This window comes from Pezoporus flaviventris, unplaced genomic scaffold (assembly GCF_033815535.1).
Source record: "Pezoporus flaviventris isolate CSIRO_AGI_PZ_B2104156 unplaced genomic scaffold, CSIRO_AGI_Pfla_v1 ptg000025l, whole genome shotgun sequence".
In the NCBI taxonomy this organism is placed as follows: domain Eukaryota; kingdom Metazoa; phylum Chordata; class Aves; order Psittaciformes; family Psittacidae; genus Pezoporus; species Pezoporus flaviventris.
Window position 1 is genome coordinate 32,681,676 of NW_026892573.1, and position 26,377 is coordinate 32,708,052.

Here is a 26,377-nt window from a genome sequence, read left to right on the forward strand (position 1 = left end):
TTTAAACCAAACCTCTTTAATAATTTCAACTCCAAAGACACAAATGAGTGCTCGACTGCAGCAGGAATAACAAAGGAAAGACAGCAACTATTCCAAAGCTACTGTGCTTTGCAAAACAAGATCTGCTGATACATATAAGGCTAATGTTAGTCACCAGCTGGTTTGGTACGAAGAGTCAGTTCAGTATATGAAAATGGTCAATAAACATTGCTCAATGGAGCTGTTTTCAGTCAACTGCTGTTCATCTGTCACAGTGTCATCAGCCATCTGCAATGATATATTGAACTCGAGGAAAACCCCACGTTAGCATAGTGTCAATATTAGGAAGTTTGGTCATGTTAACACGGGGTATTCCATGTCCATTACAGGTGGACAGATGTTATTTGCTAAGACAGTAAACATCATCAGTGCATTCAGCTGAGTTCAACAGTCAACATCAAACAATGTCAACTTAGAAGATCAAGAGAAAAATCAGATCCTGTTCTGTCTAAGGAGGAACTCGCTGCTTATGTTGCTTGAAACTCCCTCTTCCAAAATCTAGGGAGCAACAGCGTACACACCACAGTGACCGACCAAGGCTTCAATTTAGACAGCATGTCAGTACATGATGTTCTATGAGCCCAAAGAAGTGGTGAATGCTCCATCCCTTGCAGTGTTCAAGGCCAGGCTGGACAGAGCCTTGGGTGCCATGGTTTAGTGTGAGGTGCCCCTGCCCATGGCAGGGGGGTTGGAACTGGATGATCTTAAGGTCCTTTCCAACCCAAACCGTTCTATGATTCTATGTGTGAAAGCCTATTTCTATTCCACATTAGTTTTGGAGAAACAGAGCGTTCCACAGCATTAGGGAAAGAAGGATGTATGAGACTGTGCTTACAGCTATTCCTGTGGACAGATGATCAAGAGACCTTTTATCTTTGCATTTTAATGTCTCAACAATCTGCTCTAACCATCAAGCAGATACAACTCCTGTGAAGCATGCGCAAAAAACACTTGCAAGCACTGGTTTAGGGTCTTGCATTAGCTGGATTCTGAGCTTGGTTCTTCTTAAATCTGCAATTCCATGCCTCATCAAATCTAAACACGTTCAACAAGTAAAAAGGGAGAGTTCTGAAGTAAAGGGAGAGGTTCAGGCATTAACCCTGCCCTCAGAATGGTACATACGAACCCCCATGTCCCCAGTCCTGTGTGGAGTTCCAGTCATGGGGCTCTGCATGAAGTGCTTGCTTGGTTGCTGCGCTCTCACACTGCCCATCACTGAACTGAATAAACAGCTGTGGGGCTAAATCCCTCAGCCAGCTTTCAAACCTGAAAGGATGCAACAGCATCAGGGATGTGGGGTGGGGTAGTGAGGCTCAAGGCTGAGCCAAGCAGAGGCAGCCACATATGGCTCTGGAAAGTGACTAACAGGAGTGCTGTGACTTCAATGGGAGAACTTTAACCAAACCCAAACTGACCCCCACCTATCAAGGACCTTGTGTTAGGGACCCCAATAGAAAACACAGCCTCATTGCTCAAAAAGAGACCTGTGACAGAGAGATCAGGCACTTGGCAGCTATGAGCGAGAAGCTGAACAAAGAAACCCAAACCCAGTCGTAACAGGCAGTATATTCTCTGTAGTTACGTTATGGACACCCAAAACTGGCAGAGGACATTCCAGATGGGTAAGAAATGCATTTATGTATGAAACAATCCATCCTCATAAAACAGCAGCTAAGTAACCTGCAATGAACCGAATGTCATAGAGAGCACATCACTTCTAGGGTAAAGAGTGCATGAAAAGTTAAATGTATAAATAACAAATCATTCAGGCTCGTTACACAAGTGTCTAAAGTGCAGGAACCAGGAGGGTGGTTGTCTTAATACATGGGGTTCTGTGCTTAATCTCTGTTATTCTCTTCCCATGTAAGATTTCTTAATCTCCTGGCTTTTCGCTTGTTCTGGGTAATAAGGACTCCATCACTTATTCCCCTCCATACTAAATCACACAGTTCAACAGCACTTGGCAGTTAAAGCCTCCCACCACCTGCTTACAAAGTGCAGATGGGGTTTCTTTAAAGCAAACCTTTTACCTGACTATGCTAATTTAAATTGTGGGGTGCACATTCCATATGCAAAATGGTGCGTTCTGGATCAGGAGGTGTGCTGAAGAACACAGCAGTGCTGCTTCGTTACAGCTCATCTTCCACTAGAGAAGTGGTGGATTGAATTGATGTAGCGCCGGCTATCAAATGCCAAACCCACAACCACAAACAGCTTTAAAAGCAGCAGTAATACTGGAATACTTGAAGGCAGATGTAACAAGGTAGTTGTGACTGTGAGGAGCACTAGTGGTATAGGGAGACCTTGTAACAGTTTTCCAATACCTAAAGGGGCTGCAGGAAAGCTGGAGAGGGGCTTTGGACAAGGGCCTGTAGGGACAGGCCAAGGGGAATGGCTTTAACCTGCCAGAGGGGAGACTGAGCTGAGCTCTTAGGCAGAAGCTCTTCCCTGTGAGGGTGCTGAGGCGCTGGCACAGGGTGCCCAGAAAAGCTGTGGCTGCCCCATCCCTGGCAGTGTTCAAGGCCAGGTTGGACACAGGGGCTTGGAGCAAGCTGCTCCAGTGGAAGGGGTCCCTGCCTGTGGCCGGGGTTGGGACTGGATGAGCTTTAAGGTCCCTTCCAACCCAAACCAGTCTGGGATATCTGGGAGGATTTTCTGTTGCCGAGAGTCTCACAGGGAAGAGCTGGCTGAAGAACTCATCCAGTTGTTTAAAACCAGGTGTTGAAAGCAAATGTACAACAGCCAAAAGAATCGGCCACCTTTTAAATCATACAATTTTGCTTCAGCAAAACAAGACAGGCCCAGGAATAAGCACAGCACAATATTAGATTAAAAGAGAATTATAAACTAATTATAAACCAGTACTTTTTATCACGTCCCTCCCAAAATCATGTAAACCAAGTGATACTGTTTGCATCTTAGCTTTAAATGTAACTTAACTGCCCAGAAGGTTTCACTTCACACATCTGAATTAAAGTCCTCCTACTCATGTGTCTTTCTAAAGCTGCCAGACTTCTCCACATAGATGAACCACAGGCTGAGCACAACCTAAGAGTGGCAGACACTGAACAAGCTGATTATGGAGAGTGCACAGTCAGCCACAGCTCAGTATAATACTGTTGCATGGTCTAAGTGAGGCTGCTCTAACGTCAGCACGTTCAGGCAGATAGAATTAAGGGCACAGGTATAATACAACACATGACAGAGGTAGATTGGCAAGTGATCGACTGCATGTCCCAATTCTCACTCTGGGGTGCTCTTCTCGACCCTAGTAGCTAGCACATCTTCCCTGTGCTAGAGGGAAAAGCATTACAGTGAAGTCCAGAGGTGAAAATGAAGTCCAGAGATAACTAATACCGCAAGCCAGCAACGCTGCATCCAAACACAGATGAGATGCCTTCTGATGGCACATTTCTGTTTATGTCTTATCTTCTGTTATGGATAATGCGTGTCTGGAGCTGTATCCAGAAAAATCTAGATTCCCAGCATAAGGTATGGTGTTGATCTGTACTGGGAGAGTAATTTTGAGGTTTTCCTCTTATTTCCAAGGAAGAATTATTCAACTCATGGTCTGCAGAACTGCTTGCTGCTGATCTGTGCCAAACTGATGGTCGTAAAGTGGCAGATGTCCTGGTTCTTCATAGATGTTAAAGAATAAAAGAATTCATTGTTATCAAGTCTGTCCAACACATCCCATAGGACTGATAGTAAACAACACACGCTACTTCCCTAATACCCCTTTAAGTAGCTGTTGTCTGAATCCTACTCAAAAAACGGGATCAAAGATACAAGATGTAGTGCAAGAAAAGTTTGGGATGTGCTGATCCAAGGTTTGTAGGGAAAGAAATCAGCAAGTCTTACAAGTGATATAAATATAAAGCAATTTAACAGACATTTAACACATCACAGGAATAAAGATGTCTTTCCAGGCACAAGAAAAGGCAGTCTAAATCTCAGTGACACCCAGTTAAAACGAGCTTCAGTATCACTCCCAAGATCAGTAAGGCAGTCAAACCAAAGCACCCATCACTTTAGGTTATTTATAGGATAGAGAATAACACATAGAAATTACATTCTTCAGGGTCTAACATAACCTGTAACAAAGGCTGCTGGAAGGGTGGTAGAGGTGTGCATGGTTTTGGTTGTTTGGAATGAAGAAAGAAGCCAATCTACATAATAATTCCTTTTAAAGATAAAAGCATCAGTGACAATACTTGAATGAAAAGCTAACAGCAGCATGAAATTCAAACAAGAGCTTTTCCACCTTTGTTTCTTAAACCCTGACAATTCAGTTCAACAGGATCTGGGGAAAAAATACACTTTCTAGTTGCAAATGTGTAGGAAAATCAATAAGCTTCTTTAATATAAACCATTATAGAGATGCTTTATCAATAATAAAGTGGCTTTTCAGCATGATCTGGTTCCTCATTTACAGGGAAACCAACTAGAGCCCCCACATCCTCCAGTAACAAAACTAAGGCCACTAAAATAAAGGGTTTGTTCATATTCTTAAGGATAATCTCATCCTTAGTAGACGTCACAACTGACTGTTGATGTGTCTTGCTGCAATGTCCCTGTTATGGGACTCTTTCCCTAACTTAGGAAAACATGTAAACTAAATATAGACTAAATAAGACAATCAGATGCACTGTGCAGAAGCATGCTTGAGAGCCTGGAGAGGAATAGGCAGGCACTTCTTTTTAAGCTACATTTTTAGAACAGTTCTCAAATCTCTTTACAAAATATATAAATAAAGACACTTGATCCAAGGCAGCATTTTCCTTCCTCTGTGCTCTAATTCCGACCTCTTTCTGTCTGAAGATCACACACAGATGCTGACCTTGGCTATGGAACTGGAACCTACAGACAACAAATCTGTTCTAACATTATCCTTCAGGAGTCTTTGTAGTGCTTTCTAGGTTGAAATGTGCTGCTCTCAGCACGTGCTTAAAGCTCACTGAAGTCACTCAAGGTTATGTATCTTTTTCTAGACCCGAGTTTGGGTCTGTTTGATCCCAAGAGTCCAGGGTCAGTCACGTAAGAAAAGCAGTGGTCTTGTTTGGAGATTCACATCAGTGGCAGCGCTACTGATGGACACAGAAGATGCAGCTGAGCTGCAAACAGGAGAAAAAGACATTAAAGGAGGAAACATTAATGGAGGAGACAATTTGAATCAGCACTGATTGTACAACAGCCATGACTTTGTGGTCTGGGAGACAGTTGTAGCTATAATCCCACGCTTTGCTGTTTTGGGCATGTTTTAAATCAATACTGAGTGGGGTTTCTGACGAGTCTGAGCATTTCCCTTTTATTTCTTCATGGCAAGAAGGATAAATCCCTCAGAGCATCAAAAGCAGACAGCAACAGCATAGCATGGCAGCTAACAGACCCAGAGATAGACTCTGTGGGATAGCTGTCCCAAGCTCTGAAGTCAAACCCACAGCTTCCAATATGAGGCATAATATTTGGAAGAACTGTGTTAGTTCAATGTTTTCTTTATGCTTTCTTACTAATTTTCATCATCTGGGTAGATAAAAGGGCACAAACCAGAGTCTGTCCCCTCCATTAATCCCCCAAAGCTTGGTCTCCAAAAGGTGGTCAACTTTCCACAGAGTAACCATGTGATGGACAGATGCAGAGGAAGTGAAGTGCTGCCAATTTCATATATCCACCTTGTTCTTTACTCTTTCTTTCAATATGTCTGGGTAAGAAGATGCTTCTGAAAGTCAGACCAGTATTTAAGACTCATCAAATAAGGGGAAGAGATGAATTCAAAGCACACATTGGAGGTGTTTGTCAATCTGTGGTATGAATGGGACATGGGGAGTGAAAAGTAATGGTAGAAAAGGTATGGAAGTAATACTTATAAAACATAACAAAAGTGTTTCTTGTGTTAATACAGTCACCCTGCAGTCTCCTGGTGGATCACTGGTCAAACAAATGAGGAACTCAGTTTCCACACACAAGCAAGAACCCTTATATTGCTTCACCATCTTAAGCATCTTCTGCTGGTCACTTTGGAACATCTTCCATGATGTATTCAGTTGGACTAAAGAGAAAATGGAAGCTTTGTACAAAAGGAACTAAATGGCACAGGTATCCCAACCGCTTTGCTTCAAATATAAATGGCAAAGGAGGCTGTGGAAAAGCAGGATAGAATAAAGCTCTAAATCAATCATTATATACTTCATTAGTTGTATAAAAGTGCAAGATTAAAGTAGTTCGGGTTAAGCATTCAGTTCACTATAGGCCACACAACTGCTCAGCTTGGCCATCAATGGCCTGCCTTTGTCATTCAGTTACTAATATTAGTTTCAACCACAGAAAGAACAACTGAATGAAAAACATCTGCAATTCCACTTCAAAAATGGTTAGTTTTCTGTGACCAGCACGAAATATTAGCTCAGTATCATCAGCTATACAATATATACATAAAAATATTTGTGTCTTAATCTTTGTTTTAACAACTTAGAATAAAGCTGTACTAAACATTATTTCCCTAGTGTGCCAACTTTTTGCTCTGTGCTGGCCTGGGAACACAGAGAAGTCCTTTTGTAGCAATGGTGCTTGAACTGATCCATAAGTTTGACACTTCAGCCATAGGAACTGTTGAATCTCTTTATTCAGCCAGGCTAGGTGATGGCAGGTGACTGCTTGGGTCTCAGTCAAAGCTTCTTGGGTGGTTCCACAAGAAGAATAGGCCAGATTCCAAAGACAAACTGTTAAAAGAAAAAGAGGAAGAAGGGGAAAGATTTCCTGGAATATCATGTCTCTTGGAACAGAAACCAAACACTATTAACCATCATTTCAACTGCATTACTTGGGATGTAGAGCAGACATCAAACAATAAGTGTGCCCCAGTGAAAATTCAAAGCATAAGGTATCCAAATGGTGGAGTGGCTTTAATGGACACAAAATAGTGCTTGCTTACCTTCACCTTTGGCCTGTGTTTCAGGAAAAGTGTCCTTGTGTATAAACTGAGGAAAAGGAGAAAAGTGTGCTTAAAATTTCATGTATAAGACAGTCGATACAATAATAATGATGTACTAATCCCAGTCTTATTTTCCAGCTAGGAAAGTGTTGCTTCTGTGATTGCAAGGGTACCCACTCTGCCTAGATATAGACAAAATAGGAGACACTGGCTACAGTAAATCCCTCTGTGCTAGACTATGGTTAGCAAACTAATCTACCCTGTGGCCTATGTGGGGGAGAAAGAGAGAAACCCAGGGAAGTAAATTCTCTCTCCACTAGGGAACAGACTAAACAGGGACTAGAGCCTGTCATTTTGGAAGGATGAAATTAAATCAGTGTACCACAAAATACAGCAGATGTTAAGGAGGGGGGAGCAGCACAGCTTGATTCTGTGTCACAGCTCTGTTCTCATACATCCTGTCCCCTCAGGAGATCATTTCCTATGCATGACCTCACTTTTTAAAGTGGTCATTGGTGATGACCAATTGGTCACTCACCCTGAAGAAGAAAAGGCTCCAGGGAGACCTTAGAGCAGCTCCAGTGCCTAAAGGGGCTCCAGGAAAGCTGGAGAGGGGCTTGGGACAAGGGCCTGTAGGGACAGGCCAAGGGGAATGGCTTGAACCTGCCCGAGGGGAGACTGAGATGAGCTCTTAGGCAGAAGCTCTTCCCTGTGAGGGTGCTGAGGCGCTGGCACAGGGTGCCCAGAGAAGCTGTGGCTGCCCCATCCCTGGCAGCGTTCAAGGCCAGGTTGGGTTGGACCTTCTAGGCTGAGAAAGTTGGGGCTGTTCAGCCTGGAGAAGAGAAGCTGCATGGAGACCTCAGAGCAGCCTTCCAGTATCTGAAGGGGGCTACAAGGGTGCTGGGAGGGACTCTTCATTAGGGACTGTAGTGATAGGACAAGGGGTAACGGGTTAAAACTGAAACAGAGGAAGTTTAGATTGTATATAAGGAAGAAGTTCTTTCCTGTTAGGGTGCTGAGGCACTGGAATGGGTTGCCCAAGGAAGCTGTGAATGCTCCATCCCTGGCAGTGTTCAAGACCAGATTGGAGGAAGCCTTGAGTGAGATGGTTTAGCGTGAAGTGTCCCTGCCCATGGCAGGGGGGTTGGAACTGGATGATGTTAAGGTCCTTTCCAACCCAAACCATTCTACGATTCTATGACACAGGGGCTTGGAGCAAGCTGCTCTAGTGGAAGGTGTCCCTGCCCGTGGCAGGGGTTGGAACTGGATGAGCTTTAAGGTCCTTCCAGCCCAAACCACTGTGATTTTATGATACTTCAGAAAATTTAATTACTATCTGTTTTTCTACCTCTAACACAGTATTCTCCTTCTTTATCAGAGGTAAAAATAGCTAGTAAAGAGAAAATGCACAGAAAATAAGCACCATTCCCATAGCTGCTCTGACAGCTTTTTTGTATATACATATGTATATATGCACACATGTACACATGTGTCTATAAATATCTACATGCATATATATTCATACATATGTTTGTGTGTGTATATATATAAAATATGTCAGAGTATGTGGAAAACAGCTGCTCCATTTGGCTGCCAGGCTGTCTGCTGCCATAAACAGCTTGAGATAAGCTTTTGAAGAAAATTCATTAGCGAAAGCAAGCTGATGCAGAGTTTGGATAGCACGGGCAAGGTTTGTTCACCATGCTGCACAGAGAAGATAATCAGTGTTTACATCCTCTGGCCCTTGGGGAACATGCAGAAGCCTGATTTCTCTGTCTTACCCCAATGAAAGACACACTCTCCCTGCAGTGGTTTCCCAAGTATTTTCTCAGCCACACAGTGGCATCACAGCAGGGACACCTTCCACTAGAGCAGCTTTCTCCAAGCCCCTGTGTCCAACCTGGCCGGGAATGGGGCAGCCACAGCACCTTCACAGGGAAGAGCTTCTGCTTAAGAGTTCATCTCAGTCCCCCCTCTGGCAGGTTAAAGCCATTCCCCTTGGCCTGGCCCTACAGGCCCTTGTGTCCCAAGCCCCCCTCCAGGTTTCCTGCAGCCCCTTTAGGCACTGGAGCTGCTCTAAGGTCTCCCCTTCAGGAGCCTTCTCTTCTTCAGGCTGACTCAGCCCAGCTCTCTCAGCCTGGCTCCAGAGAAGAGCTGTATCTATGTATGCCTCATACATAGATAAAATATATCCATTACAATGTACAGACATATACAATACTATATGAAATGGATCTGTTCTGAAGTACATAGAATATATCTGTTAAACAAATACTCTCTTAGTTATGGTTAAGTGATAAAATGCCATTTCATGATATAATGAGCAAACTACAGAAATCCTTCAGATTCCAGCTTAAATTCTACTTTTGCTCCTGGTTCCACTAGATGGTGGTAGAGAGCAAAAAAACAAAGATGTGGCTGCAGACTCGCTTATACTCTTAAGTCTCCTTCTAAAACTAATACCTTGCCCTTCTGGGAACAGCTCTGCTCCAACCAGTTCAACTGTCACTCTCCTGCTCTGTAGCATGATGCCTGGGTAGGTTTCAGAAGCAACAATGCCTATCAAAAAGGTTAGTTATGCCTCTAAAATTAAACATGTTGAAGTACTTCAGGATTGCAGCTCGAGAACAGACAGGTATTAAGAGCTGATGTTTTCAAATGAATATACTGTCAAATAGTTTCCCAGTTTAATTGCTATGGGGTTCCCATTTCTGAATTACATATTCCCGAGGAACCATGGCTATTTAAAGATTACAGTGATGAAGAGTTTTTAGACCAGTTGTAAAGAGGAAAGACAAACTCCCACCAAGTCTATTAAGTCTTTTCCTTACTCTTCTGAATGACACATTTGGAAGTAAATCTGAATGTGGGAAAACTCCTACTTGATGAACATCCAGCTTAGGAAGTATTTCTTACCTCAGCAGGATATGAAGGTAAGAGCCCAGGCCTGTGAGAATATGCCACCATGCATGAAACTGCGTCACAGCTCCCACAACAGGAGGCATCTTCTCTCGTAATGCTCTGTAAGAAAGAAACACCATGCAAGGGTGGGTTATCTCCCAAGATAAGCAATCTCAAATCACAGTGCTTGATTCTTAAATTCCATAATACGTGTCTCACAAGTGAGGCTTTCAGGGGGTGAGGAATAGCAGTTATATCTTATTCTTTCAACACAGAAAGATACTAGCAAACTGGCTTCCTTACACATTTAAAGAAAGCACACGCTTCTTCATACAATGAGTGATCAGTTACTTCTGGACCCAAATATGAGGGAACCTATTTATGGCATCCCACATTCCCAAATGAGTTCTACCATTCTCTTCCCCAAAACCCTATGAACTGCTGTCCATAGGATGAAATTCTGTGTTCAAGTCTGAGAGAGGAAATGGGATTCATAAGACATCACATCTGGCAATCATACCACCTATATTCTCTAGCTCCATGGAAGCTTGGCTTGTCTTTCTGCTGCTTCCATGGAAGCTTAGCTTGCCTTTCTGCTACTTCCATGGAAGCTTAGCTTGCCTTTCTGCTGCTTCCATGGAAGCTCAGCTTGCCTTTGTGCTGCTTCCACCACGACAAAGCCAATAAGGAAGGAGACTTCAGTACAAGCAATAGGTTTCAATGAGTGCCTAGACCCTTCCCCTGGAGGCAAGGCAAGTACCTGCACAAGGTGTGCACAGGTCGAGGATCTCTTACATCAGGTTGCTAAGTTGCAGGGAACAATTAAAAGGCTGCACAGTATTAGAGGAGCTGAGATGGAGATGGTGGTTTCAGATCCATGCTCCTGCAGCAGACACTGCAGAGACTGAGGCACCTTGGACTCTGGTGACCCACAAAAGCAGGACTCTGAGTCTCCACCCTTCACCATCACAACAAAAACAAGATATGAAGCTTTAATACCTGTAGACACCTATGAGCAAGGTCTGCAAATAGGAACTGTGCCAGGAGCACACAGTGGGTACCACAGGAAGAAACAAGTGCTTGTAGTGGGTTACTCTGCTAAGGGACACTGAGACGCCCATCTGCTGGCCTGACAGGGAGTCATGGGTGATATTCTGCCTCTCAGGAGCTATGGTCCAAGATGTTGCAGAGAGGGTGTCACAATTTACCAAGAGCACAGACTACTATCCACTGCTGCTCTTTCATGTGGGCATGAATGACAGTGCAAGTTGGAACATGAGCAGAATCATGGAATCAACTAGGTTGGAAAAGTCCTTTAATGAAGTCCAACCATTACCACCACTAAACCAAGTCACTGAGGGCCTCACCTAGCCAGTTCCTGAACACTTCCAGGGACAGTGATTCCTTGGGGCAGATGTTAAGGAAGGAAAACCTGCAGCTTCTGCAACACATATTTACTGCTTGATGTTGTAGTGTTCAATCCCCCTGCCTAAATGCTAATCCCTGGCTACTGCTCAGTCACAAATATGAACACAGAGCTTGGGTTCAGTCAGGCTGGGAATAAAACAATGAACAGACAGATTGTGACTCCAGCACAACCTTCAAGCCCTTGGAGAGCAGGAGATCTCAAAGCTCAATTCAAAAGCGCATGGATCTAATGAGGGAAGCTGAGTGCTATAGATGTCTTCTTCTTGGTTTTTCTTTAATAAGCTCTAGATTTGGTGAAATATGGATAAACAAACTCTGAACATTAACTGATAAGCAGTTTTGAACATTAAAAGCAAAAAGAGCAGGTAGGTGGATGAGTCACGAGTTAGATCTTTAGAGAATAAAGAATTACAAGGAACTGGAGTATATTTTCTCCAAAGGCTTGAGTTATAATAGCACCTGCAGAAATCCAAGGCTCTGCAGACATCTGATTAAAACCAGTACACAAGCATATTTATTCCTTTCCCAGCACAAAACAAGTATTACAGGAAACATACTAACTTTTGTTTTCCCCTTTAGAAAAGGAGGATGGAAATAAGTGCTTCAGCAGCTGCTGTAATCTTTGAGCCTAGGACAAGTTCAAAAGCCCCACGGATCTGAGGGCTTGGTGAATTGGGGATTATGAGCTCAGCAGTGATGTGATGCAGCTGCAAAAGTGAACCCTGATGCCAATATCTCAAAGTCAGTGTGTACCCATCCACTTGAGTTGGCAAGTAACTTTTATATCCCATTGGGATCAAGCGTTTCTAGGGATGATGGATTCAAAGTAAAACAGGGGAAGCTCAAGTTAGATATAAGAAAGAAGTTCTTTACTGTGAGGATGCAGAGGCACTGGCACAGGGTGCCCAGAGAAGCTGTGGCTGCCCCATCCTTGGCAGTGTTCAAGGCCAGGTCAGACACAGGGGCTTGGAACAAGCTGCTCTAGTGGAAGGTGTCCCTGCCCATGGCAGGAGGTTGGAACTGGATGAGCTTTAAGGCTCCTTCCGACCCAAACTACTGTATGGGTCTATGAGGCACCATGTTTTATATCCAGCACACCTATAAACTTTAAAAGAAGAGTTTCAAGGAAACTTTGTTGGAGCACTATTTCAATTGGCCTAGCCTACCGCAGGGACTACAAAGCCAGAATGGACAGATAGAGAACACTAGATCACTTTACCTCACACTATGACCTGACCCTGACAAAGCAACCTACTAGGACAGTTCTGTCCACCATGGATTCAGCAGCATAACATCGTATCAGAGAGTCAAGGATGGATTTTCTGGACACTGGCATCAACCCTTCCTAGAATCACAGAATGGTGATTTAGCAAGCCACAGACCCTCAAAATTACTTCAGTGACATTACTTTCTCTCTATTTAAAGTGAAGTCAGAGGTAAGGCACTGGGACAGGCTACCAGAAGAAGTGGTAATGCTCCATCCCTGCCAGTGTTCAAGGTGAGATTGGACAGAGCTTGGGTGAGGTGTCCCTACCCATGGCAGGGGGTTGGTGGACTGGATGAAACCTATCCTTGAACTATGAATTTAAGTTAAAAGTATAAACCCACTGCTGAGTGGGTCATAAGCAAACTGGATTAAAACCCTTGTGAAATGTTTTGTAGGCAGTGTACAATACATACCTTGAGATGGACTTGAATATACACCATAGAAGAAAGAAAACTTTCTGGTAGAAGACTATTAAGAGTTATGCAGACAAAGTGAAAGGACTCACCTCAATTTATCACAGAAAATGTTGTCCACATTCCAGAGAAAAAATCCCATTAAAAATACAGTTAAAGATGTATAGCCTAGACCTCTAAGCCATGGGTATACCCTAGAGAGAGAGAAATGATGTAAAGTTTAGTCCCAGATGCTTTAAAGGCAACACGACATACATAACTCCTATTACATACAAATAAGCTGGTTTGCTTCCCAAAAGGAAAAATATCAACTTCAAATCTCATCTATCAAAGTATTATATTTAACCACCTCTCCCCTTCTCCTGACTTCCCATTCTCCAAGACTGGCCTTTTATATGTTGTACTTCTGTATTTCTAACTGTTCCACTAAATCCTGCCATCTCCTAATGCACCAAATGGCAAAACCGAAGCTGGAAAAACACATGAATTCTTCAGTCCCATCTGTAATCTTTCAGTTAAAAAACAGCCATGTTACAAATCAGTCCTCTCCCCAAAGAAGAGGCTCTTTTCCAATCCATGATATCCCTCTACAAGGGGACTTGGTTAAATAAGGTCTTTCAAAGTGACTGTAGTCTTTGGTGATTGCAGACCACCACAGAATCATAGAATAGTTAGGGTTGGAAAGGACCTTAAGATCATCCAGTTCCAACTCCAACTAACCGAATGAATGGTTTAGAAAACAGTATTTTCATGTTATATTTTACTGCTGAGTGTTATTTGGGATGGAAAAAATATCAGTTTCACTTGGGGGGGGGGGGGGGGTATCTTTAGGATACACTAAACACACTGAAGAATCATATGGAAGAAAGTGCATCATTAATAAATGTACCCCCACTATCTGCATTCAGGTTGGAGCATGGAATTAAAACTTCCTACATGGATGTTGGTACCATTTTTCCTTTCCTGGTAACAAGTCCAAAATCAAACCCAATTCCCACCCTAAAGTCTCCAATGAACTGCAATACTGTTCAAGTTATCTTTAAGCATAATGAATGCACAGTTTAGATCCTGGATTAAAACACATTCCCCAGCTGTTTTTCCAGTGCTGGGTTACACAGAGCACGCATTTCAGAGCTGTGAGCAGAGGCATCCAACATGTGCAAAAGAAGACAGGTAGAGCTTCTTCCACAGGGCAAACTAATCACGTACAAGTTGTGCTTGTTCACAACAAGTGCATTGCCAATATAAACCAGCAAAACTGTTCGGTCTAATAGATGCATGGAGAGCATGCAGTACATGGCAGAGACCACACTGTAATACTCCCAACTCAGTGCTCTAGAGACAGAAGCAAGCCCAGGACATGAAAGAGCATCAAATGGTACGTTGTACATGCTGGTAATTAGGTAATTACAGCTAGAATTGTTCAGGGAATAAATGGTGGTGTTTTGTGAAGGGATGAGAGGGAGACTGGCATCACTTACTAATGGGGAACATGCTTTGCGAACAGAGAATGATGTTTGCCAAGTTGTAATTTTGGGAAGGAAGCAGCCCCACAAATGAGATGAGAAGTATAAAGGAAACAGGGCAAGAACAGCAACAAATGATGGGGATAGGAGGATGCAGCAGCCTGGAAGGAATAATGTACTGCTCTTTGAGATTTCATCAGCGACTGCACTGATAGGACAAGGAATGGGTTCAAACTTAAACAGGGGAGGTTTAAGCTAAATATAAGGAACGAATTCTTCCCTGTGAAGGTGCTGAGGTGCTGAACAAGCTGCCCAGAGAAGCTGTGGCTGCCCCATCCCTGGCAGTGTTCAAGGCCAGGTTGGACACAGGGGCTTGGAGCAAGCTGCTCTAGTGGAAGGGGTCCCTGCCCGTGGCAGGGGGGTTGGAACTGGATGAGCTTTAAGGGCCCCTCCAACACAAACCAGTCTGGGATTCTATGATTTTCACTCTAAGCTCAGAGCGACTTCAAGTCCCATACTAAGACATGTGACTGATAAGAAGTTACTGTATGTTAAAGAAATAAGAAACATAATAAGCTGAAATCAAGGCTAATACATAAGTTGAGACAGGCTGGGATATGTGCTAGCACTGTCATTGGAAAGACAGGAGTATGTTTTAGCAATGCAGAGGAACTAAATCCAGAAGTGCACGTGGGGATGACTTTTACAGGAAAGAAAGGTGACCTTCAGCTTGGCACAGCTTCTCTAGCAGAAGTAACTTAATATTAATCATAGAATCATATAATACTTCAGGATGGAAGGGACCTTAAAGCTCATCCAGCTCCAACCCCTTCCATGGGCAGGGACACCTTCCACTAGAGCAGCTTGCTCCAAGCCCCTGTGTCCAACCTGGCCTTGAACACTGCCAGGGATGGGGCAGCCACAGCTTCTCTGGGCACCCTGTGCCAGCACCTCAGCACCCTCACAGGGAAGAGCTTCTGCCTAAGAGCTCATCTCAATCTCCCCTGTTCTGGCAGGTTAAAGCAATTCCCCTTTGTCCTGTCCCTACAGGCCCCTATAAAAATGCAAGGAGATGGTCCACCCCCTTACAACCAAGCAGACCATGGGCATTATGTACCTAGTTAAAGAAATTTTGCCACTGCCGATTTCTCAAGCCCACCAAAAGAAAGATGCAAATACTCAGTTATACCTCACATCACTGAACGAAACATTTACTTACCATAATACTATATAAACAGATCGTAGAACTATAATGGAAACTAGCGTTCCATACATGATCTGGAAATAAAAAGAGAGATAAAACTCAGTACTTGGATTCAAGAGACTTTATAAAACACCACAGGAATACAACATTTTTGAAGCCCCTGTTGATTTTTATGTCTTAGTCTCAGGAAAACTGTTATCACCTCTACTTACAGCTCCAGAAAGTCTTCCATGAAAGTGTCACATAAAAGCAGGATTGCAAACCATGTCCTTTATGTAATTACAGGAAAAGTCAGCTGTGTAAACCCGTTGTTTTTTGCATTAGAAAGCAAGCACTAGATGGCACTCGGTTAGCACCTGAAAGCAAACTGGTAACTCGCTCCCATCACCTCTTCTGTATCAGTGCGGTTGCGTAAGCATCAGCTAAAGCCGTGTCTGAAAGCTGTACTTCCTTCACTGGTATTTGATTAATGCATTTTCCTGCAAGCAAACACCTGAACAGACTATGCAGCGTGCCCACACTGAGCACCAGCACAAAAGAAACTTTCCAGGAAGCCTTTAGAACTATTACAGAATGTTGGGATTCAATCTAAATAGCGGGAAGGCTGCACGCTCTGAAAAGATCCACGAGCAAGATCCGGCTCGCTGCAGGCTTGATGAATATGAATGTAATCACCTCATTTATACAAAAAAAAAAAAATCAAAGTTACCATTTATTTTCTGCCTCGTGATCTTTAGATCACTCTCCCTGTTGTTATTCACAAGCTTAAGATCCCCATAGCACCACCTACAAGACGTACAGACTACAGAAAAGATGTGGCCCATCACGCCTGAAAAGTGATGCAGAAGCCACTGCAGCAGGGAGAGCTTTCAGACACTGGTGACATTAAATTACACTCCAGGCCTTGTACCCCGGACACTGTTTTCCCCCTGCCAAATCCAGCTTGTTCCAAGCAGTTGTGCCCTGCTCTTTGCCTCTCTCCAGTAGGCTGATCACTGTTCTTCGCTTCCTTGTTCCCTGACTTCCTTGTCTCACTTTGCTTTTAGTTAACTCCTATCAAATGCTGCTTTGTTTTATATGAAACATAAAAGTACTATTTGCTGCCTGTTTTTAAAAGCAACTAAACCTCAGAGTGGTGTTTACAAACCAGTGTCCTTACCTTGTTATATTGACCTCTTGTACTTCCTCTTCCCTTAGACTACAGTGTCTTCAACCCAATGACTACCTTACTCTGCTGTAACCAGGGCATTCACCTATTACTACCCTGCAAGCACATGTGTGTCCACTCATCTAATATAAAATAGATAGCTGGAATAATACAAAGTGAAACCTACTTTTCAAAAGCCCATAAAGGCAAATTTTCAACTTCCTTTTAGCTTTAAGGATGAGGTTCATAGCACACACTGTATTATCAGTCCATATATCCAGAACAAGACAGAAAACAGAGCCCTTGTGTTTGACAACAGGTAAAAATTAGCCCCAATACTGACTATGAAAAAAGTCAGCACATTGAGAGTGAAATCATATCATTTCAGTAACTAAACTACTACTGCTGTGTGTTCTGCTCTGTAGAGCTAAACAAAGCTCAACTATTTGAAAGGCAAATCGGTCTTGTACTTTAAACAAAACTGGTGGCTAATGCCAGTCCTCTTGCTGGGGTGCAGCACATAAATCAGGACAAACCCAAACAAAACCTGCAATGCACAGCCTGAGTACCAAGTGCTCATCAGTCCCAAGTAGGCAGGGGACTGCTCAGGTGGGCTAGGTTGTCATTCTTCATCATTATGCCTCAAAAGACCCTACCATATAACAAATACAGACTAAACTTAACAGTTCAATGCTATTTACTTCCTCAGGCTCATTTGAAACAGCCTATTTCATTTTCCTAATCAAAACCAGTCACTTATTCTAAGAGAGGGGTCACACAGAGGAAGAAACTCAATAGAAAGGCTCCTCCAGAACTCAAATCACAGTTTGATGCCATTTCCTTGCTCATCTCCTCCTTCTTCCAGCTTCCATTGCTAAAATGCTCTCCTGCAGCAAAAAGGAGAGGAAAAACCTACCCGTGAAGAGAAATTTCTCTCCTACTCATCAGGGGTCTGACCACCCTTGGGCTTTTATCCAATTTACTCTCAGGTTCTTTGTAAAAGGAGTTAGTGTCAAACTATGCCTAGAGAAACAGGACTTACAGGCCTGAAACGCAGCCTAAAAATGCTGTATTTCTGCAGTTATCAGAGCAATAGCTAAGAAAAGCTTTCTTTGTGATGCCTGTGGCTTGGTATCTCCTAGTGAGCTGCTTAATGGCCTGCAGAAGAAGACAGTCTTCATGGAGGGAGGAAGGGAACAACGTAAAAAAGAACCCTGGAGTGGCTGAATTAAAATATGCCCACAGCTGACACTGCCATTTCTTGCCTTTTCCGCTCCCCCACACAAACAGGTTGTTAACAGTAAAACACAGTCGTGGTTAAAAGCCTGTGAAAGACTGGAACAACAAAGCATTCCGCTCCGCAGGCTTCAACCCTCCTCTTCATGCTGAAGGCAACGAGCACCCAGGTGGTGTTGCTGTGATAAGCAGAGGCTGGAGCTGCGCCTGTAAACCAAGAGCTACACAACTTAGTTTAGACTTCAGGGAACAGTGCTTCTTTTTTACTCCTTTACCACCCGTGGATTCACTATTTTCATCATGCCAGAAGTTTGTAAGATATTCTCCATCCACCCCATTTAAGTATAAAATGAAGATTCTACCTTATTCAGGTTGACTCTGATTTTTCAATTCCTTTACCTCCCTTTGTTCTTCTTCTTTAACTAACACATCACTTAAGTGACAGATGAAAACCCAGAGTTTTGTGCTATTTTGTCTCACAGTGCCTTTAACCTGTAAGCCAAAAGAACACCCTTACACTACAACTGAAACAAAAGGAAACAGCAGAATCTCATCATCTTTTGTTATCACTAGACAGTTCCCTCTTTGCTGTTTAAGATGCAAATACGGCTGCTTGTGTTTCAGCTTTGAAGCCTGTATCTTTGCAACAGGGAAAAAACATTAATACACAATGGATTTACCTGCTAAAAGGGCCAAATATGAAGAACATCCTGGTAATTCACAAATGGGAAAGAAGCATTTCAGGACTCAGTGTCTGACAACGTTTTTGATGTGGAGGCAGTTAAACAAATCGCATAGATTCACTTCTTGTACCAGCTGGAGGCAAGGCTGGTACTCCAGACTGGAGTGAGCATATAAAACTGGCTCTTCATCTACCCTTCTAGTACAGAAAGCTGCAATAAGCTGTTATTTCCACTTCTTTGCTTCCTCTGTTCCTGGCCTTCTGCCCATCTTTGGTTAATAAAGTCCATTTATCAGCCTCGAATATTAGTGTACACACTGGGAACCGCACTGAGAGATTTTGGGTTCTTGGCAAGCACTGCTTATCTATTAATATACCAACCAGCTATCAAAATACAGTCAGCCTAAGGACTTGGAGGTGGAAACAGTATTTGCAAGTTATAACGAAGAAAACAGATTTCTACATGTTCTTAGACTTCTGAGAGAAGGAATGACAATCCCCATGATGACACTGAAACACTCAGCATAGCTGCAGCTGTTTAGTACCACACATTGCTTTGACAGCTCCTGAATGAACTAATTCACATCCACTTTAGTTGGTCCTCCTTAGATGCATGTATATGATGGCAAAGCAACACACTGCATCATACAGAGCAGCTCACCCGAGCTTCTGGGACAGTCTGCAGGGATAAACTGAGCTACTCTTCACTGCCTTGTAGAGCTGATCCTTTGGAGAGTCTGAACATCCTTCCACATTCCCTAAGCTATTGTGCAAATAGAAGCACTAGCCAGAATGACAGCTGCACTGAAAGACACCCCCAAACAAGCTGTGTAACACAATATCACTCAAACTGGTTTTATACATGGTCTTCAGCAGGACAATGCCTAAGCACAAAAACCTCTGTGGTGAAGACATGCCCTGAGAAGGTCACTTTTAACAGACTGCTTGGCAACCTGAACATGTAGTAAGAATGAACATGTCCCACTAAAAGGCAAAATACATTACACCACAAGCCTACAGCTCACTGGTGTCTTAGCAGCAGGAGGGACTCTGAAGAGCTGCAGGACACCGAGTCCACACAGATTCCCCAAAATGGGGAGTCCTGTGAATCTGAACAAGTTGTGCCTTGACATAACATATTCTTCATGCAGTTTCAGGCTCCTGTACCTATTGTGACATACACATTGCGTTGTGATTTGACTTCCTTCTTTGCATTTGGACATTTGAAACACCTAAGGAGAACAACTCTATTAATTTTTGTACTGAGGCAAATGAAATACCTTTTGCTCCCCTCAAGTCACATAAAACTGCTAAATCCAATACTTGTATTTTACTTTCTAGCAGAAAATTCACTGGTCATATTATTATACTGTGATCAGCAAACCCAGAGACTGCCTTCCTCCCTCCTTTGGGGATCTGTGTGCAGTTTAGAACAAGAATAGCTGGTGTTTGCTCATCAGTGCACACTCTTCCATTCTGTCATCCTGGTCCTCAGGGTCTTCCAGTTATTTCTTCATCTCCTCCTCCGTACTCAGTGATGCCTTTGAACTTGGTATCATCACAAATATCATCAGTACCTGATTTGGTTTTTCCTGGTATGGGTTGTTAAATACAAACAGTCCCACTAGTGATCCCAAGACAGTCAGACTGAGCCTGCCTTTCATCATCACTGCCTTTCATGGCAGTGTTCAAGGCCAGGTTGGACAAAGCCTTGGGTGACATGGTTCAGTGTGAGGTGTCCCTGCCCATGGCAGGGGGGTTGGAACTGGATGATAAGATCCTTTCCAACCCTAATTATTCTGTGATTCTATCTCCTTTAGCCATCTTCCACTAGTCACTCCCTTCCCCTATTTGCAATTCTCATCCTGATCTACTTCTTCAGCTCACTGAAGTTTCTCATGGGACACCACTTCTAAAATGGCTACACAAAAGGCATCTTTTAAATCACATCTAATGTAGAAGAAACAACTATTTAATCTCATGTTCTAGTTACCTTTTAATTATCTCTTGGCTCAAGAACTGCTTCAAACTCTTGCAGCAGATGACTATGCAAATAAAACAGGCTTTTAGATCTGTTACATTATTCACATAGCCAAATGAATGAGGTTTTTGATCTCTGCAAGTGTAGAGCCAGCATACGGTATGCAGCCACTAAACAAATCAGGACGGAAACCAATGCTTTGCAAGTGACAGCTTTCTAGGCCATATCATGTTAGAAAGAAGGCTACTTGTAAGACTGGAGTCTAAAAGTTTAATTGCCACGGTAATTTCTTCTTCTTCCAGGGCAATCTGATACTTAAGCGTTCACAAACTGTACAGATGAGGCCCTCAGTGACATGGTTCAGTGGTGGCCTTGGCAGTGCTGGGGTAAAAGTCGAACTTGATGATCTTAAAGGTCTTTTCCACCCCAGTTGATTCTACGATCTGTGTGTCTATGGATCATTCCACACCAGCAGCCATTCTTCCCCCACCCCTTTCCTTGTATCAGCACAAATACACATGCAGTAAACAGGGATGAGAAACTAATCTGATTTACAACTAATTCTGAGGAGAGTTTGAACCTGCTGAGTTCCCAAATCAAATTCCCCTCAGAAAGTAAATCTGTGTGCCAGATGGGAAGGAGGGAAGGGAGAGGCGTAGCTGCTTTCTTTGACAATGATGCTGGCTTAAATACAACTAGAGAACTGGGATGTAGGGTTGTTTAGCACCATGGAAATTAGGTAATAACAGTGCTCTAGCCTAGAGATTTTGACATAAACAAGACAATACATGCTTGTAAAGGCCACTGCTATCTTTCATTTAACTGATGAGGTGGTAAAAAATACCACATCAGTTGTCAGGCAGAGAAATGTTCTTTTTTTTTCCCCTTCTAATGATGTGTAGCCTCCAACAGACCAAATTATGCATCTCACCCCTCCTATGGTTAAAGCATTAAGGCCCTTAAAGATCTGCAATACGTGGATGGAGGCAAAGAAGCTGGTGTGTGTTGCCACTGTGCCATGAATAACAAACCAACTCCCCTTCATGCCTGCTGGCATTAAGCAATTTATGAGCCTAAATTGGGAAGGAAAGTAGAAAGTAATTCACTGAGAAATAAGGCTTGGAACCTGGCTGTTAAATATAACAGAATCCTTTTCCATTCTTATTGCTCTCCTTTCTGGGGGAAAAAACCACCCCACACTGAAACAACAAACAATATAAAGCTGTCCATGTAGTTACTCCCCTTTCTGCGAGGCTGACAAATGGTGATGATCACAGACAAGTACCTAAAGGAATCAACCTCTGCTTTCCAATACAGTTAGGGACCAAGACTGTGATTTAAACTATAACTGCACGAGCATATTTAACTTTACTTCAAGTCCATGAGATACAATCAGCTGGGAAATACTTAGTGAAATTACATTGATTCTCTTTTTTAATGCACTCTCAAATAAAGGGTAAGTATGAAGAAAAGAACCTTGCTTAGCTGTGCAGAGAAATGTTTCCTCTGGATTTATGATGTATTTGGCAAAGAGTGTGAAAAAAAAACCACGAGTGCAGTACTTGAATGTCTGGAATGGGGCCACAACTGCATGTTCTCCATAAAAATCAATTTGGAAAGAGTTGTTGTAAAAAGTCCAGCACTTTTATGGGTCTAAATCTTTTCTACGTTGATTCCTCATGTATAAATTATAACAGGGAATTCATACGCTGAAACTAAGAGAAACCAGATGCAAAAAAATAAAGGTCTGGAGCAGCAGTTTAAAGCTTCCCCTATTTCCCTCTTACCCCACAAGTCAGAAGGCCAGACTGGACAGGGCTTGGAGCAACCTGGTCTAGTGGAAGGCGTCCCTGCCCATGGCAGGGGGCTGGAACTGGATAATCTTAAGGTCCTTTCCAACCCAAACCATTCCATGATCTATCACCCCTGAATCTATGATGTGGGACAATAGCTTTGCCAATGCATCAATGCAGTGAAGCTGTGATGTATTTATTGCCATAAACACAGACTGAGTAGATAACTGATAAATGAAAGTCCAGTATCAGCAATAAACTCTGCCACTGTACTTAACAAAATTAAGTCACTTCATTCAAAACCAGTTATAACCAGCTTAGTAAAAGCATCAGTGATTGCTGCTTTCACCCCAGCCTGTATCTTCCTGTTGGAAATATAAGTATAGGGAAAGAACAGAAAGGATTTAATTAACATTAGCAAAAAACCCTGTGAGTTTCTCTTTTTATCTATAGGTACAGTAACAATTCACGTCTCTAGAAGAGATTTTTTTGGAGCAGCTTGGAATTTATTATCAGAGGATTCATTTTATTCCTCCGTGCTTCACTAATCCACCAACAGGAGCCACGTATCAGTTTTACAGCTGCTGATGCAGCAGGTATGCTTTGACAAGCGATTGCACTACTGATTTCAGACATTAAGGCTTTAAAGCTCTGTCCTGCAAAGAGCTCAGGGCTTTTGCTTGGTAGTTTTTCAGCTGTTATCCCTAATCAAAACGTCATAAATGAGGGAAAACTGCTCATGGCACGCATAAGTGAGTGTGATTTCTAACCTCCTGTGAAGAGGCAAGTCATACAAGTCCTATCTCCACAAGCACTGAATGCATATTAATACTCTTGGGCTGCTGTAAAAGGAACTGGCACCAAATACGCCATTAAGCAATCAAGACCATAACAACCAGTCTGCTCCACAACCCTAGAAGACATTCTGTGTTTAAATTCAGCTTGAATTTACACGACATGAAATGGAGTAGTTAAAAAGACCCCAAACTACTATGTTAAAATGGAGAAAAGAACATGGTGCTGTCACCCAAACCATGTTAGGAAGTCAGGTCATAGCTTCCCAGCAGCTGCTAATGGAAAGCAGTGGACAAGGATTCATCAAACCCTCCCTCTTACACGCACCATTGCCCATAGTGAGGGTCACCTCATTGCACTTGCCACTGATGAAACCCACATGGAATATTAGGTCAAATGCTAAATCACAACACACATTAAACCATTCCAGTTTTACAGGTCACCAAGGGAAGGGATGGCAACATGACAGGAAGCAGTAAAAGGCAAATTGTGTTTGCCTTCCATCTTCAGGTACAAATTCATGTAAAATACCCCAATAAAACACAGTTTAAAACACAGGTTAGGTCCTCTAGCAGAGCAAGATTTACCTGATGGAATACAGGCTCTTTCAAATTCAAGTAAACCTGGAAAGATTAAAAAGAGAAGTGATTTACAACAGAGAACAGCATAACATTAATCTAAATACTGCCAAGACTTGTTCTGCTGGAATCAAGACACAAGCGCCTATACATGCGCTATAAAAGTTGCTTAAACATAGTTTCCTCTGGCAAAACCTGAGGGTTTAATTGTGGAATGATTTTAAATTAAAGAGCACAAACAGAGACATTAACATCTAGAATCAACTCATTTAATAAGAGTTGCAACACACAGAAAAACAACTAAGATGCAGGAATTACCAGCCTCAGTATGCACTGCAAGAAGCAAATGTACTCTAGTTTGAATTGCTATTCTTCATGGGTTTTGACAATGCTTTAGAATTTCATCAATTCATTTTACAAAATAGCTTTTCCTATTGTTTATGCAGTACATTTCATTCCTGCTTTGGAAGAGAGAAGGGCACTGGACCTTCAGCATAACATACCGTAAGTGTAAAACATCTTAGGAGGCAGAGAACAGTATTTTGATGGCAGAAATGACCTATTATAATACCTCTTATTTAAAAAAAATTGGCTATCAATACAGATAACAAAGGGAATTCCATCTGCAGTTGACAGGCAGCAATAAACTCATTTTAGTCATAAAGGGAACACACAGCACTGGGAAAGGGAATCAAGTCACGACAGTTTGAATTATTCTATTTAACACCTCTGCTCCTTTCTTATTCTGGCTGCTGTTTTAAACCACCACTCAATAGCCTGGACTGTGTATCACCTTTTGCAGTCTGTTGAACAGAATTACTCTCATTTCTGTAAATGAATTAAAGACAGGGAAGATGAGGAATGCAGCTTGTCCGAGGTACCACACGCCAGCAGTGACTGCTTTTCTTACATTCTTATTCTAGCAACGGGATTACTGCTTTCCTTTTTCATTTATTCTATACAGGGTTTGGACAGAAAGGTTTCACGTTTCTCTCTCTGTTCTGGAGCCAGGCTGAGAGAGCTGGGCTGGGTCAGCCTGGAGAAGAGAAGGCTCCTGAAGGGGAGACCTGAGAGCAGCTCCAGTGTTTAAAGGGGCTACAAGAAACCTAGACAGGGGCTTTGGACAAGGGCCTGTAGGGCCAGGACAAAGGGAATGGCTTGAACCTGCCAGAACAGGGGAGGTTGAGATGAGCTCTTAGGCAGAAGTTCTTCCCTGTGAGGGTGCTGAGGCGCTGGCACAGGGTGCCCAGAGAAGCTGTGGCTGCCCCATCCCTGGCAGTGTTTAAGGCCAGGTTGGACACAGGGGCTTGGAGCAAGCTGCTCTAGTGGAAGGGGTCCCTGCCTGTGGCAGGGGACTGGAACTGGATGAGATTTAAGGTCCCTTCCAACCCAAAGCACTCTGGGATTCTACAGTTCTCTGACCAGCACAATTTTCCCAGCCAAAGAATGATTTGTCCTTCTTGACTGGAAGTGAGCAGAGATCCAGTGCTGCCTCTATAACATTCCTTCAGTGGCAGGAAAACTGTCAAACTACAGGTGGAAATGCCGTATTAGAAAATACTTACTATGCTGACTACGAAGCTGTATGTTATTAACAAGAAAAGCAGTGGATAATTGACTGTGTTCTTGTACTTGAAACATTCATACCTGGAAGAGAATATAAAGAAGAGTGATAACATTCATCTCTTATCATATAAAGGATGCATTTTTTCAAGGTATGTTCACAAACTTTGTGAGCAAATTGATCCAAATGAGTCTTAGGCACTTTAAGAAACCGTATCTCCTCCAATAAAGATGTGTCATTTTATAATAAAAATCCGTAATTTTACCAATAAATGTGTCTTTTTAAACAAATCTAATGCAAAAGCCCCACTAAGCTCATGCATATAGAGTCAGTGGGAAGAGTTTGGGAATCAGAAGCACTTTCAGAAGGCACTTAAGGGGTGATAATGGATGGCAAATTAGAAATGACATTCAAATGCAATACAGCTGCCAAAACCCATTACATCTGTGAGCTAAAGGCAGTGTGGGAAAGGGGCTGCCTTACAAAACACTGAACTCCAGAGGTCTGTTCAAATGCAGATTGTTTATGGCTTTACACAGTCACAGTGCAGTAAATTTGTCAGACTGGGTAGTGGTAGAAGTGAAAGGTAGAAGCAGCTAATTGCTGCCAGCATGTAAAACAACTCATTGAAATTAGCTTTACAGTCTTTACACTATGGTTCAGTCACAGCTGTGATGGAATAACACACACGGACTGCATCTCCATCAGAAAAACACAACAAAAATTACCTGTGAGAAGCACAGGAGCACTAGGGCTAGGGGCGGTGTCTGTGTCCCTCCAAGCTACATCTAGCCAGTTTGTTTCTTTATAAACTTCTATGTTTTAGACACCGTCATAGATGAATAAAAGGAAACAAAAAACTATTAGGAATATCTGGGGGGAAAAAAATTGTAAGAGCACAACGTGCTACATTGCAGAATGGCTCTGCAAAGTAATGAGACAGCTTGAGAGG

General features: G+C 42.7%; 1 protein-coding gene across 1 annotated transcript in view; it reads right to left on the reverse strand.

The window, feature by feature from the left end:
• The window catches only part of ACER3 (alkaline ceramidase 3), a 64,459-nt gene continuing 38,082 nt past the window's right edge, over positions 1-26,377 (reverse strand). Inside the window, exons 5-11 of the mRNA XM_061458154.1 lie at positions 25,427-25,508; positions 23,871-23,906; positions 15,665-15,723; positions 13,072-13,173; positions 9,887-9,991; positions 6,971-7,016; positions 1-6,758 (exon numbers count right to left, since the gene is read on the reverse strand). Coding sequence (XP_061314138.1) covers positions 6,705-6,758; positions 6,971-7,016; positions 9,887-9,991; positions 13,072-13,173; positions 15,665-15,723; positions 23,871-23,906; positions 25,427-25,508 — 484 coding nt within the window. The 3' untranslated portion in view covers positions 1-6,704. The remainder of the gene's footprint in view (positions 6,759-6,970; positions 7,017-9,886; positions 9,992-13,071; positions 13,174-15,664; positions 15,724-23,870; positions 23,907-25,426; positions 25,509-26,377) is intronic.